The sequence below is a fragment of the Fundulus heteroclitus genome, chromosome 4, assembly GCF_011125445.2.
Source record: "Fundulus heteroclitus isolate FHET01 chromosome 4, MU-UCD_Fhet_4.1, whole genome shotgun sequence".
Taxonomy (NCBI): domain Eukaryota; kingdom Metazoa; phylum Chordata; class Actinopteri; order Cyprinodontiformes; family Fundulidae; genus Fundulus; species Fundulus heteroclitus.
This window is the reverse complement of record NC_046364.1, coordinates 40,221,190-40,235,211: the sequence shown is the minus strand read 5'-3', so window position 1 is coordinate 40,235,211 and position 14,022 is coordinate 40,221,190. Positions and strand designations below refer to the sequence as shown.

General features: G+C 41.7%; 1 protein-coding gene across 4 annotated transcripts in view; it reads right to left on the bottom strand.

Annotated features, from left to right (window-relative positions):
• The window catches only part of urb2 (URB2 ribosome biogenesis homolog), a 46,426-nt gene that overhangs the window by 32,086 nt on the left and 318 nt on the right, over positions 1–14,022 (bottom strand). For 2 of the 4 annotated variants that reach the window (XM_036136560.1, XM_036136562.1), the window contains exons 2-8: positions 11,594–11,724; positions 10,328–10,504; positions 9,176–10,215; positions 6,128–6,266; positions 2,776–5,155; positions 1,872–2,032; positions 1,345–1,455 (exon numbers count right to left, since the gene is read on the bottom strand). In XM_036136560.1, the coding sequence (XP_035992453.1) occupies positions 1,345–1,455; positions 1,872–2,032; positions 2,776–5,155; positions 6,128–6,266; positions 9,176–10,215; positions 10,328–10,504; positions 11,594–11,719 (4,134 nt within the window). In that variant the 5' untranslated portion in view covers positions 11,720–11,724. Of the gene's footprint in view, positions 1–1,344; positions 1,456–1,871; positions 2,033–2,775; positions 5,156–6,127; positions 6,267–9,175; positions 10,216–10,327; positions 10,505–11,593; positions 11,725–12,074; positions 12,164–14,022 lie in introns of those variants that run through there. The other 2 variants (XM_012880968.3, XM_036136561.1) reach the window with 2 other exon arrangements.

Genomic DNA, 14,022 nt, shown 5'->3' with positions numbered 1-14,022 from the left:
AATAAAAAATAAAAACCCTTGAATGCCTTCTATGAGAGTTTAAGGATGGTCTGAGCCTGCCAGAGCGCCCAGTGAAAATGTCAATGAGTACACGTCCAAACACAAAAGCTGCCATTTAGCTGCTGTGTCATTTAAAATAGCTTCTGCGCTCCTGGTGCACAGACAGAAAAACTGCTGATCTAAGAATACACTCCGTTATTTCAGCTGCGCTATACTAAGAGTTTCTGTGTGGTTTGACTTCTGTCTAAACCGCGAAAAGATCTAGCGGCATAATGGAAAAAACACTAACTCACCAAGAATCTTAATCAGTTTTTCAGACTTGACCTTAAAAACAGCTCAAAAGCCCGATTTTACAGCAGATTTTTGAACTGATGACAGTATTTTCCTTAGTGAAACTGAAGTTTAAATAACAAATAAGCTATCTAAGCTACTGCTGAGTAAAATCAGCAGTAGCTTAGATAAACCGCTAGAAATCATTTGCATTAATTAAGTTTGGAAACTGAGTTCCCTGTATGAAGTAAACAATTTCCAGACTTTACATACAAGTGCTATAAATTGATGTTATTAGAATACAGTAAAACAATTATAATAATAATTTTGCAAAAATATTTTCATATAAGAATTACAAAGAAGCCATTGTTAATCAAATGCTTTTCATTAAACATACATCAAGAGATAATAAAGAATAAATGGAAAGAAAAGTATATTATAAAGAGTGATTTTTATAGCATTTTTACATATAGTTAATAATAATAATAATAATAATAATAATAATAATAATAATAATAATAATAATAATAATAATAATAATAATAATTATTATTATTATTATTATTATTATTATTATTATTATTATTATTATGACAACGACATTTAATTATGTAATTTTTAAAAGGTGGTGGGTACAGTACTCTTGCAATCTGAAGATTGTGAGTTTAGCGTAATGGACCGTTACGCTTAAAGTTGTCAAAGTTATGCTGCTGTTACGCTTATGAGCGTAACGGTCAATACCGTACGGATGTTTAAGAGCAACAAAGAAAAGTCTGTAAAGCTCTTGAACGTGCATCGGCACAGCTATAAACCTCCCAGACAACATTAAAGCTATCGCTAGCCGTCATTACCCTGACGAACAGCCCCCTCAGAGCTGCACTACGCAACGCTGCGCTAATGCATCCAGAGAAGCAACTGAACGACACACAGTCGACATGAGACCTATGTGCTTTTAAAGCTTCTCATCCTGTTTGTCTATGGTCAGAACAATCAGGTTTGCTTGTGGACGCTGCGGTTCTCTAACATGAGGTGTCATGGTGATGCACGGCGTATCAGAGTGTTGTTTCTTCCTACCACCATGGCAGAAATGATCTGCGGAGCGATGAGCCACAGAGCTTTCGAGCAGGCCTCTGGTAGCTGACAGGTGGACAGCAGCTTAACCATGACTACGGCTGACAGAACCTCCTGCAGAACAGTCACATAACGAGGCGTCACTTGGGTTTTTCAATATTTAGGTGGAAGTTTTAGAACATGACTTTTACTCAAAACACGTTTGCACACAAACACATTTACAAAAATAAACATTCTAACACATTTGTGAAGATTTCAAAGCAAACATGGCTATATGAGCCGTCACAGGGTATCGTAGCCCTGAGGAAATTCATTATGCTTGTGAAAACTGGGACTTTTCGCAGCTCAAAACGGGGCAAATGTAGACGAAGAAAACAAAAGGCAAAAGCTAGAAATTCTACCTATGTAATTTATAGCAGGGACATTTTAAGTTAATTTAGCGCTGGTGCAACACACAGATACTTAATGTTGCACAACACTGAGAACGCCCCATCTGCAACGTTTCCCCACTCTGGACACGTTGGTCTCACCTTCCAGTTTCCTGCCCCCAGCTTGCGAACATCCAGGCCTTCTCTGATCATCAACAGAAGCACGTTGAACTGATCTGTGGTACTTTTCTCCACCAGGTGGCGCAACAGCTCCTTCACTGCAGGCTCCAGCTGTCCAGCATCAGTAGACGACAGCCAAGGAGCTGAAAGCAAAGATGTTGTTGATTCCTTTTTTTCCCCAGTATGTTGATAACATTTTGGACATTTGAGATGTTTTTACTATTAACCTTGGATAGCAGTTGGGTCTTGTTACCTGTAGATACCACCATAAAATAAAACGATGCTTAAAACTGGCTTCAGCAGTGTGCTTTAGGGCAATCTGACTTAAATCAGCCCCATAACCAGACTTTTTTTAAGGCAACGTTTATGAACTATTTACATTTATTTTGGTTGAAAACACTCCTCAAAATAGCAGTTTCTGTGCTTCGTGTGGAACTTCAGACCCAGTTTAAAAAGCTCAGGCCCGGTTCAGCTTAAGTCAAGGTTGTCTGAGAATCAAACAGGTCACAGAAAGGTCTTTATGTTTCTGGATGCGTTCAGTTCGTAATTTTAAAAACCCAAAATACTGATTGGAAAATGTAACAATCAAGGTGTGATTTGGCAAATCAAGATAAAGCATGTCAAATTAAATTAAAATCAATGTGAAAACAACTGCATTTGTAAGGGATTATTAGAATGTCATCCTTTAGAAAATACATTTTATCATATTTCATTTATCCTAAACGTTCCTGCATTAAGCTCCATGCCTCAGAAGATAACAATGACAGATTTAAGTGAATAATGTAAATCCTCTGGGTAGCATATGAGCTCAAAGGCTCATATTCCTAAAACAGGAACTTGTGTTCTGATCCGTTTGAATAAAGTCTTTATGTTTTATTGAATTTACCTTTTAGGAGTCGGTTCAAACTCTGTATTATCTGAAGGTAGAGCTCCTCTCCCATCTTCTCCATCGCTTTGTAAAACGCTGACAGGAAACGTAGCGAGCAGACCAGGAAGTCGATGGGCCTCGGCGCAGAGCTCATTTCTCTCAGGATCTGCTGGTAGATGGCCTGATAAAGGTTCATGTGAGTCGGGCCTATCTGCCTGTTCTCCGGCGCCGCCGACAGCGAGGCCAGCTCACACTGCAGCATCACCGTCACAACCTCCACAATAAAAGCTTGGCTGAGGGCGCCGGCTGGCTGGGTTACCGCCTCGCAGAAGTCCCTTTGGGGCTTCAGGGCAGACTCAACAGTAGGGCCGAGTAAAGACGTCGTCCTCCTGAGTATTTCTGTTAAAGTCTCATCTATTACCTTGCTTCTCCCCATGTTAGACATTATAGCTTGGGAGAAGGAGGTCAGAGAGGCCAGGAGAAGATGAACCGACAGCATGGATGCCGCAGAGCCGGGCTGCTCGTTCTGCCTGCTCACCATTTCCTTACCGGTCAAGTAGGAAGCAAACTGGTCCAGGTTGAGTCTAACGCTGCTGTTTCTGGTTATAATCATCTGCACCAATGATCTTATGAAGGCCTGCGCTGCACTGACTAAATCCGGCCAATCAGAGCCGGTTGTGGCTGCGGGCTTTCTGCAGCCGGCGTGCCACAGGAGAGACGACAGAGTCGTCTGCAGGAGAGTCCCGCCGTGGATGACCTTCAGAACACTTTGGAAGTTGTTTCCGTCCAGGAGGCGAGTCAGCGCGCCGAGCAGCTTCCCCAACAACGGAGCGTCGCCTCCGGATCCCAGCGGCTCCGCGGCCGTCGGCTCTGGCTGCGCGGAGGCGAACACGAAGAGGAGGAGGAGGAAGGTGGAGGAAAGATCCTGGGCGTTCATCCCGTCCGGATTAAGGTCTGTTAAGATCTGGATCGCGTTCAGGAGCTCCTTGGTCTGCGCGTGGGTCAGCAGCACAAACGCCTCTCCGGCTTTAGTAGACGCAGAGATATCCTCAACTATGGCCTCGACGACCAGAGGCGAGAAAACGGGCCGGCAAACGTCGACCTCTGAGGGAACCGATGCGGCTTCTTTCTCGTAGACCACCAGAAAGGAAGGACGGGCTTTGGGTGCGCGTCCCGCTCTGAGCACGCCGACAATCCTCCGCGCTACGGCGCGAACCGTGGCAGAGAACAGCGAGGGCAGCTCTGGAAAGACTTTGCTCAGAGCCAGCTGTGAGGATACGGAGGAGACGCTCAGGCTTCCAGGCGGCTGATCTTCGGCTCTCTCCACGTCTCCGCGCATCAGCGAGGCCACCAACACCCGGGCGATGTGGCTGACGTCTTCCTCGCTCAGGTGGAGAACGATCAGAGGCAGGTTTGAGACGACGACGTACCAATGCGCGGCGGCGTATGTGCTGGCGTTTACGCTGCCCAGCTGACCGTCCCACGCCTGCTCTCCGGCGGGTCTCCCCTCCGTCTCCGACTTGGCTACGATGGACCGGACCGCCCTCGTCAGCAGGGCTGCGGCGTTGCCTTCGGCCAGTAACGCGTTGTCCAGTAAAACCTTTTTCATCTGCTGCAGAGTGAGCAGTTTGAGCAGCAGACAGCTCATGGGGCTGCGGGACGGAGACGGACGCAGGTGTGCTGGCAGGATCGCCCCGGATACGAGCCTCTCCACGTGGGTCAGGAGAGGAGAGGCTTCGCTCTCGTCTTCAGCGGCTGTCAGGAACGAGTCCAGAGACGTGTATTTGCTGCAGTGGATGTGGAAGAGGACGTCCACCTCCACCCAGGTGTATCTGAGCAGGAGAGTGGCCTCCTGGGTCTTCTCTTCCCACAGAGATGCTTTTACCGCTTTCTTTCTGCCTTTCTTTGGAGTCTTCTTACCAGAAGTCAAGTTTGGCTTTGAAGACAGACGTAGCAGGTCGTTGATAGTCTGCTTCATCTCCTCCATGAAGCCTTTGCCCTGCCTGACGAGAAGAACCGGGGAAGAATTATCCAGAGTTTTCAGGTTGAATAAAACGGCATGGAGCAGCTGACAGAGGCTGGACAGCTTTAGAGACGCGGCTTCTTTGTTTTGGCGTCTGCCGTCTATCTCCGTCGCCTCTCCGTCTCTTTCCTCGTTCGCCAGGTCGGGCAGCAAACGCGTCCTGATGGTCTGCAACACCAGTGAGCAGATTTCCAGGACCTGAGAAGGCGACGAGTCCAGAAGACAAGTCCTGAGAGAAGCAGACACGCCCTCAGAGAGCAGAGGAGGGCGGCGCTCATCCAGAGCCGGCTGACAGATCACAGAGAGGAGCGAAGTGAAGAGGTGAGGTAGCTGGTGGAGCTTGGTGTAGGTCTGGAGGAGGCTGCACACCATCAGCTGGTAGGAGGCAAACAGAGACATTCTTCTTAATAAAACAGATTTTAATTTGTAAGCTTCGCCTGAGGTACAGGATGAATTAACGATTCAGAAAATATGAAATAAAAACAACAACATGGTTTCTGAAGTGGGTAAATGTCAATACGTTTGAGCTGGACTACCCTGGATCAGTGCTGTTTTAACATCTCTACCTCCTGGACTTGTCTAAAGAAGTGTCCTAGTCCAAGTGCAGATTATTTAAAGCAATTCTGATTATTCTAGTGCCTTTATTTTGTTTAAAAAATTATTTGTTTGGCCCAGTTCAAGAACCAGAGGTCCAGTTAAGACAGGCACTAAAGATGTCTAGATACTAGGGCTGGGTATCATCTAACATGAGCAGATTCGATACGATTATAGCTCATCTTGAGTTGATTTGACTCAAATACCGATATTTATTACTTTCAAATTAATGCTCAGTCATTCAATCAACAAAATCAGCCAAATATCATATTTATGCTCAATTTATTAAACAACGATATATTAACAGGAAAATAAAGTGCATTTGGTTCAATGCTTTTAAAGTATCACAGAAACCAAAAATGTGCCCAAACGTCTGATTTTAGGGACGAAGGCGCTTCAAAAATCCTGTCGGCCGTTCCGCAAATTCGTCTCACTTGCACTTCCTCGCTGTGAACAATAATGGCGCAATGTATTAACGCCCCCTAGGGGTTGGGAGGTGTATCGATTTTGAAAGAGAGAATATCAATATTAAATTGTTTTTAAAAACATCTATATTAATCTTTGTATTGATTTTTATGCACAGCCCTACTAGATACCAAACAAAAAGCAGTCAGTCAGCAAGTCATAAACATAAATACTGATGTTAAGATCAAATGTCAAATTTGTTTAGATCAATGTGAAAATCTCTACATTGACCGGGATTTCTGGACTATTAGGGAAGGAGACGAAAAGTCTGGAATAAAATAATCAAACCTGTCTGGCCCGCTGAACTTGTGCTTCCATGTTCTCAGCGTCTACCCACGCCGAGGACAGCAGCCGCTCCAAGTCTGGCTCAAGAATCAGATGATTGAGATTCAACAGCACCTTTAAACACCGGTACCAGGACGGTATGCTGAAATTCAACAGGAGCACATTTTTATGCATCAAAATCAACGTAATTATCTGACAAAAAAAAAAAGCTACAAATGCATCTCAAAGCTCTTAGAGGATAATGTTAAACTCTTAGAGTACGGTGAAAATTTGGCTGCTGTGGGTCTTTTTTTGTCAATAGTTGTGGTCATGAGGCTCAAGTACATATGATTTATCAGTGGTGCAATCAACATTTCCTGACTGTCAATGCATATAAGACCTAAGAGCTTATAATGGTACATCTGGTCCAGTGAAGTTCTTGTCCGTTTCTGACCAGACAGCTGAAGTTGTCAGGAGCTTCAAGTACTTAGGTACGCACATTGATGACAGAATCCGTTTTTCATCGAATGTAAATGAGATTTATAAGAAAACCAATCAAAGACTTTTCCTGATCAGGAAGCTTGGAGGTTTTAGAGTGAGATCACAGATTCTAGAGCAGGTTTATGTCAGTCTTGTTGAAAGCATTCTTGTTTTTAAGATCACTTTGTGGTTTGGGTAACTCACTGTGGTAGATAAAAACAAGTTACACAGAATAGCAAAGAACTCAGGGAAGGTGATCCATCTAGTCACCCCTTATATCCATGTTTAAAAAGGGGGAAGTGAGGGGGCTGGTCATGCGTATTTTATTTGGTCACGTTAAAGTGACAGTGATGCATTGTGGGGATTTTTTTTTTTTTCAAATGAAGCAGAGATTTTAAAAAAGCAGTGTGTAAGTCTAGACTATAATCCCACATTCAAAAATTCAGTTGGAATAATTTTGGTACAAACTTTTACAAAATTGAACCATTACAGAAACGTAAATGTTTGTGTGCGGAAATCGAAATCGGCCCAACTTTTCACATGGGTGCATCCCTTATTATCAGAGATGTGGATCATCCCTTATCCGATGAGTTTAGACTGACGCCCTCTGGATGTTGTTAGAGAATGCCTCTAGCAACAAAGAAGGTGTATAAGGGGTCGTTTGCAGCACGAAAAGTAGTAGGTTTGATCATTAATTTATTGTTTTAATTTGATGTAATGTGGATGTGAAAGGTGAACCAAAGATAAATTTCCACAGATGTGGACAATAAAATCTATCTACCCATCTAAAGTAGAATACCATCGTCTTTTCTATTTATTTCTTTATAAAGAAAACAAATTTTGCCTAAGTTGTGATATTTTTCTAACACATATCCAAGCTTCCACCTTCATCTTTGTTGAAGATGACTCCTCTCCTGAGTGTTTCTGTTTTCTAGCAGTTAAAGCAGCAGGTATGAGAAAGAAGCCTAAACACCGTTCTGTACAGTGGTTGTTTACTTTCATCCTGCCTCTTATCCAGCTTCAATTATGTCCCTTTCTGGACATCTTCCTGCTTCGGGTTTCCAGCAGAGTTCAGGAAAACATCAGAGGAAAGGCCTCTTTGTTCGCTTCAGCAAACCGGGAAGTTTATGCTGTTATATTTTAGCATCAGGTAATGTTGTCTGATCTCCTCAGACAACATTAGTCAGACAGTAGTTAGTCAGAAAAGGTCCATGCATCAACAAATTAGAACAGCAATGAAAAGCCAGCTTCAGTTTTCTGGTCAAAAAGCCCAATTCAATAATTAAATTGTGTTTATTTTTGGTGAATATCAATGATTATGGCTGGCAGCTAAGGGAAACTCATAAATCAGTTTACTGAAAATTAGACAATAAATTAATAGTGGATTTTTCATCCTGAAAAGTACAATAAATTAGAATAAGTGTTACGACGAGGCTCGTTTCTGAGATTAAAAGTACCATTTGAAATTACACTGTTTAAGCAGGTATTAAACATACTTTTCATTAAGCCCATATTCCCATATAAAATCTATTTATTTTAAATGTTATGTTTTCATTAGCTGTACGCAGAAATCCATCATGATTAACAAAAATAAAGGCTTGAAAACATCAGTCCGTGTCTAATGAATCTATATAATACACAAATCTCACTAGGTCTAGTGACTTATGTGAATTCTGAAAGGAAAGCAGCAATAAGCTAAATTTCATTATTTTAGATGGAAAGAACTAAAAAATAGTGATGTGAAGAACTAAAGGTAATATTTCAGAATATGGTCTGACGTTACACCATATCTCTCTATGTTGTTCTCCGGTCTCTTGTTTACATAGCCGGGCCGGCCGTACATGCATGTGAACAGCTGCCACTCAGGGCTTTGCCCCTCCTTGCCCTAAAATACCACCGTCAGAGCAGCGCAGCGTTGGAGCAACATGGCATAGAGCACCCCAGCAGATCAAAATGTTCTCTGGCTAACAGCATTTTAAAGTCATGAGTTACTCACTTCTTCATTAGAAAGCTGTTTTTTTATCCTTTAGAAACCTTCTCAGAGTGTTGCTCTAACCACTAGGTCACCACTCCTCAAGGCAGCATTTATCTGTGTTCCTTGAGCAACTTTTGCACCACAGTTTTTCCTTCCACTCAACTTTTCCTTAGCTTGATAGGATACATCACTCTGTAGACGGCCAGCTTCTTTATCAATGTGTTGTAATGTTGGATAAGTAACAACAAGCCAGTCTGGCTAGTTGTTACTTATCCAACCTGTGGAGCGTGTAGATAACCGACCGTCTACTGGACATCTGTCAACTAAGGAGCGTTAACCTTTTAGGCCATTACTTCTGTTTTTTTTTGTCAAAGGTAATAACTGAATTTTCATTTTTCATTAGCTTTAAGTTATAATAATTCAAGTTAACAGCAATAAACACCAGAATTATCATTCTGTGTAATTAAACTATATATGAATTTCACTTCTTGAATTGACTTGGAGGTAAATTAACTGACTAAATGTATTGAGATGCACCCGTATTAGAAGCAATATGGCTAAACAAGAACATAATAAATGCAAAATAAAAGTTATCAACCGTTAATTTTACACGTTACCTTGGCTGTGCTTCAGTAAGGAGTATTTTTGCCACATTTCTGTAAAAGATGAGCTGGACCTCCCCGTGTCTTATCCTGTCTGCAGCGATGTTATAGATGTCTGCTGCCAGCGCCTGGTTCAGCAGAGACTCCAGAGACTGCAGAGCCTGGCCCCAGCTCTGCGGGGAGCCGGTGGAGGCTGGAGGACATTTCTGCTCGTGGGAAACGGAGCCGCCGTCAACCTGAAGATCTAACACGGGGACCAGTCTGGCTAGAAAATAGAAACACAACATCCTCTGCTCCTCCTCGCTGTCCTCTTTTCCTTTCCCGTAGCTTTCCAGAAAGAATCTGAACATTAGGGACGACGTGTCGGACTTCACAGGGTAACGCAGAGACGGCTCGCAGTAATCCTGGGCGTTCAGATTGGAAAGCAAGGCGCTGACGGGCTTCAGGGGCCCCTTCGCCCCACCAGAACCACGTTTCCCAGAGTCCTCCTTGGGTGGGAAGAGCTCTGCCTTGTAGGACGACAGCAGCTCGGAGGGGAACAGAGCTAACTGGAGGATGGAGTCGACCTTGGTGCGGACGTCTCTGCGCAGCGGCTGACGGATAAGGCTGTGCGAGTCCTGAGAGGTCAGCAGGTATCTGAGCAGCACTAACGGCTGGAAAAGCTGGTTGGTGACCAGACTGAAGACTCTGTTTGGGTTGGCTTGTTGCCGCTGCACTGATAAGTAACAAGTCAGCACCTGAAGCAAGCCTTCAAACAGATTAGCCGAGGGTTGCTCTTTCTTGGGTTCGGCGACGGACTCCAGATCGGTTGCAGGTTCAGTCTGAAGATCCTCCGCTTTAGCAGCATTCTGGCGTTCTGGGGGCGACTGCTTCTGTATCTCATGGCAAGCCAACAAGCAGAACTTGGACAGAAGATTGACCATCAGTTCATACTTTATGGTAAACACAGATGAAAGAGCAGGAGAGGAAAGAATCCCCCGACACACACTCAGTATGGTGGCCAGAGATACTGGCGGTCGGCCCTGTGTGCAGTCCTGCAGGTGGTCCAGCAGCAGCTAATGGAAAAAGGGAAGCAAGTCACCGTTAGTGCATCAAACGATGAATACAGCTATAGGTTTGAGAATAAATACGTTCATCCCCGGTGTGTGCAGTGAACCGCGTGCCCACCTGTGCCATGTTGAGCCTCAGAGTTACAGTCTTTCCCTCTTTGACTAAAGAATGTAGCTTGCGACTGTGGACTACTTCATCCAGATAGCACCACAGGCCTTCCAAGACATCCTGGGAGAACTTCACCTTCTTATTGTGCCAGACTGTCAGGGCGTGGGTGCACCAGTCCAACAAAACCTGCATGCACAGATAGAAAAAGATGAGAAAACGTAGGGCAGTTATCACGATCGAGCCTGGGCTGCATACTGGAAAACCAAGCATTATGTCGGTGACCTGTGGCCTAAATGTACATATGCATATGAGTATAACTGAAATGATTTTGATAAGTCATATTATGTAAAACAAGTAATGGTTTTTAATTCAGAAATATTACGTTATGGTCTCACAATGACGGGAAGGACCGGAGAGGCACAGAGTCCATGTTGCTTTAGGTCAAATGAGAATTGTTGTTGGCATAATTCATAGAGATGTGAAGGAAACTGAGATTCCTTCACACCTTAGCAGAGCCACAATTTGATCATATTCATGACACAACTGCAATAATGCAGCAATTCATGCAAGAACACAACCCCGCTGCTCAGGACCACACAATCATTTCTATTTTACCTTCTGTTTCACTTGCAAAATAGGACACCTGCGTAACCCCACTAATCAGATGCCATTTACCACAGTTCAACTAATTTCTCTTAACTGCAATGCTGAACCTTTATCTACAAAATACATACGGCCACTCTTATTAACTTTGACTAAATATGATAAAAAATATTTTTTTTTTAATATAGATTTATTAACAACAGCAGGTTTTTTTTCCCATAGAATATTTAAACTGAATTTTAACAACAGAATTACACTAAAAGTACCAGTAATATTTTGTTGTAGAAAACTATGTTGGGTTGAAAATAATTAATCCATCGTCTTTTTACAAAAGTTTACTTTTTTAATTAACAATATTTAAAAACCTGAAAATAGAAATGAAATCACAGTTCTTTAAGAAATAACAACAAAGTTCCTAGTAGATGTTTATCAAAACACTGTAAGCTGCCTTTTTTCAGAAGGTCATGTGACATTTTCAGTTCTAAACAGTTGTAATGAGCCGGACTTGGGGTGATTATGGCTGCGTGGATTGTAAAGGTTGCAGACCCCGGGCCTATACTGCATATAAGTTTCACTCTATGAACAAAATTGCTGAAATACATTTACTTTCTAATTAATTGACTGTGACTGGTTGCATTGTATCCCAGCAGTCACAATGTAAACATGTGTTACCTGCTCTTTGTTGGGCAGCAGACACTGGGAGGAGATCCAGGCAAAGCGGGCCAGCTTCAGCCTGTCTTCCCACGGAGTCTGTGGACTCTTCAACTTCAGATGGATACCTGAGTATATGGCAGCCATGGCTGCTGCAAGGCAAGAGGGGACAGGTCATAAATAAGCGGAATGGGAGGAAAACAGAATGCAAACGAGTATGTTGCAGTAAATCATTAAAGAAAGAATAATAAAACACTGTTATTAAGTAAAGCTGAGTGGCCAACAAAACATAATTTGGTATGAAACAAGGAAGGAGCAACCACATCTGTTAGAGTGAGTCTTAGCTGACATGTTTTCAAGCTAAGCTAACTACTAGCTAGCTTGAGTGACTGATTTGATGCCTTTTACGCTACTCGTCGATTGGCTGATTAAATCATCACTAGCATTTAGTTTAGCTGGTTTATCACCGTTTAAATTCAAACACGATACCACTGATCAGTACCTGCACGTGTCTTCTGTTTCCTCTGATTCGCACGAGCCTGGTACGTTCTCCCCGCGAGCCAGACTCGACCACTCGAGAGTCCATATCATCTACCGGCCGAGATTTACTTGTATTTACTTATATTTAATAATTCAGTGTAGCGAAATGTTTACTTAGTAAGCAATAATCGTACGTATGAGCATAAAAAATAAACTAATTAAACATGCATCATACATTTTTTTCTTCAATTAAAACATATTTTTGCCGTTATTGCTTGTTAATAATAAAGCTGTTAACACTTTTTTTGTTAAAAAAAATTATCTTATTGGTTTTAATGTTTAGAATAAAATCTCTGTTAATTTATGTATTTATATTATAAAGCAAACACAAATTTGTTTACAATTTGTCTACAATAAACGTAAACAAATGCCTTCCAATTTCAAGCTTCTGAACCCGACTATGGACTACGAAATATTATAGTGGGTCTCCAGAAATTATATATATATATATTTCTAATTACATGTTTTTAAATTTGGCTGAACTTAAACAAGAGGTAAGAACAAACGTTGGTTTTTTTTTTTTGTTTGTTTGTTTTTTTTTTATGTAATTTTTTTTCATTATGACCATCCTCGATTAGCTTAGGACCGATATTTAAATGCACCAACTACAGGGGCGGCTCTAGACAGGGGCTCACAGGGGCCAGTGCCCCTGTAGAAATGGTCTTGGCCCCTGTTATGGGCCCTCTACTAAAGACATAAATTAAATAAACTTCTTAAGATTATATGCATTGGTGAAGAAACCACACCTGATTTGTCACTTTGACCAATTTTATTTTTTGTACCTTTACAATTTCACCCTAACAAGGGTTTAAAAATCAAGGTGTTTTACTTTTAGCTTTAGCAGCATTGAGCTGGGATCACAGTTTTCATCTGCTAGATCAGGGATCTGAAACTTGCAGTATCAGAGCCACAAGTGTCTCGCTTCATATTAAGCGATTAAATATTGCCCTGTTTTATAATTTCATTCTTTTATGTGCCCCTGTGAAAAAAACACTGGCCCCACCTTGGCCCCCCTGGTAAATTTGGTCTAGAACCGCCACTGACCAACTATAAAATATTTACTGTGTTAACTGTCTGCCACTCTTATTCTGTAATGAGACTAAATTTAGAACATCTATTATATTGCCCTGCATGCTTATTATAAGTTTGTTTGCCTTACTAAGAAATGGGCAAACTTACACAGAGAAAAACTATTGTACTCAGTCACTGTAGAAAGTGTTGACCAATGCTTTTTTGTGTACTTTTTGTGAGATTCCTTTTAGAACGTTTTATTTGTTTAGCGTTGTTCATTCAATCTTATAAACATTGGGCTGGTGAACCCGGCTTTGGACTACGAAATATCATTGTGGGTCTCCAGAAATTATATATATTTTTTAATTTTATTTTGATTTCTAATTACATGTTTTTAAATTTGGCTAAACTTAAACAAGAGGTAAAAAAAAACAAACGTGTTGTTTTTTTTTGGAGTAATTATGAAATGTAATTTTTTTTTTTTTCATTATGACCATCCTCGATTAGCTTAGGACCAAGATTTACATGCACCAACTATAAAGGATATGCTGTGTTAATTGTCTGCCACTCTAATTCTGTAATGAGACTAAATTTAGAACATCTATTATATTGCCCTGCATGCTTATTATATGTTTGTTTGCCTCACTAAGAAATGGGCAAACTTACTCAGAGAAAAACTATTGTACTTCAGCCACTGTAGAAAGTGTCGACCAATGCTATTTTGTGTACTTTTTGTGAGATTACTTTTAGAACATTTTATTTGTTTAGCGTTGTTCATTCAAGCTTATAAACAGTAAGGAACTACAGTATTATAAAACTTTTCAAAGCTCAAACGGGAGGGGGGGCAAAACAGCTCCAACTAGTGTATTCGATAAACTAGTCCCATTGTGTTATTTTGA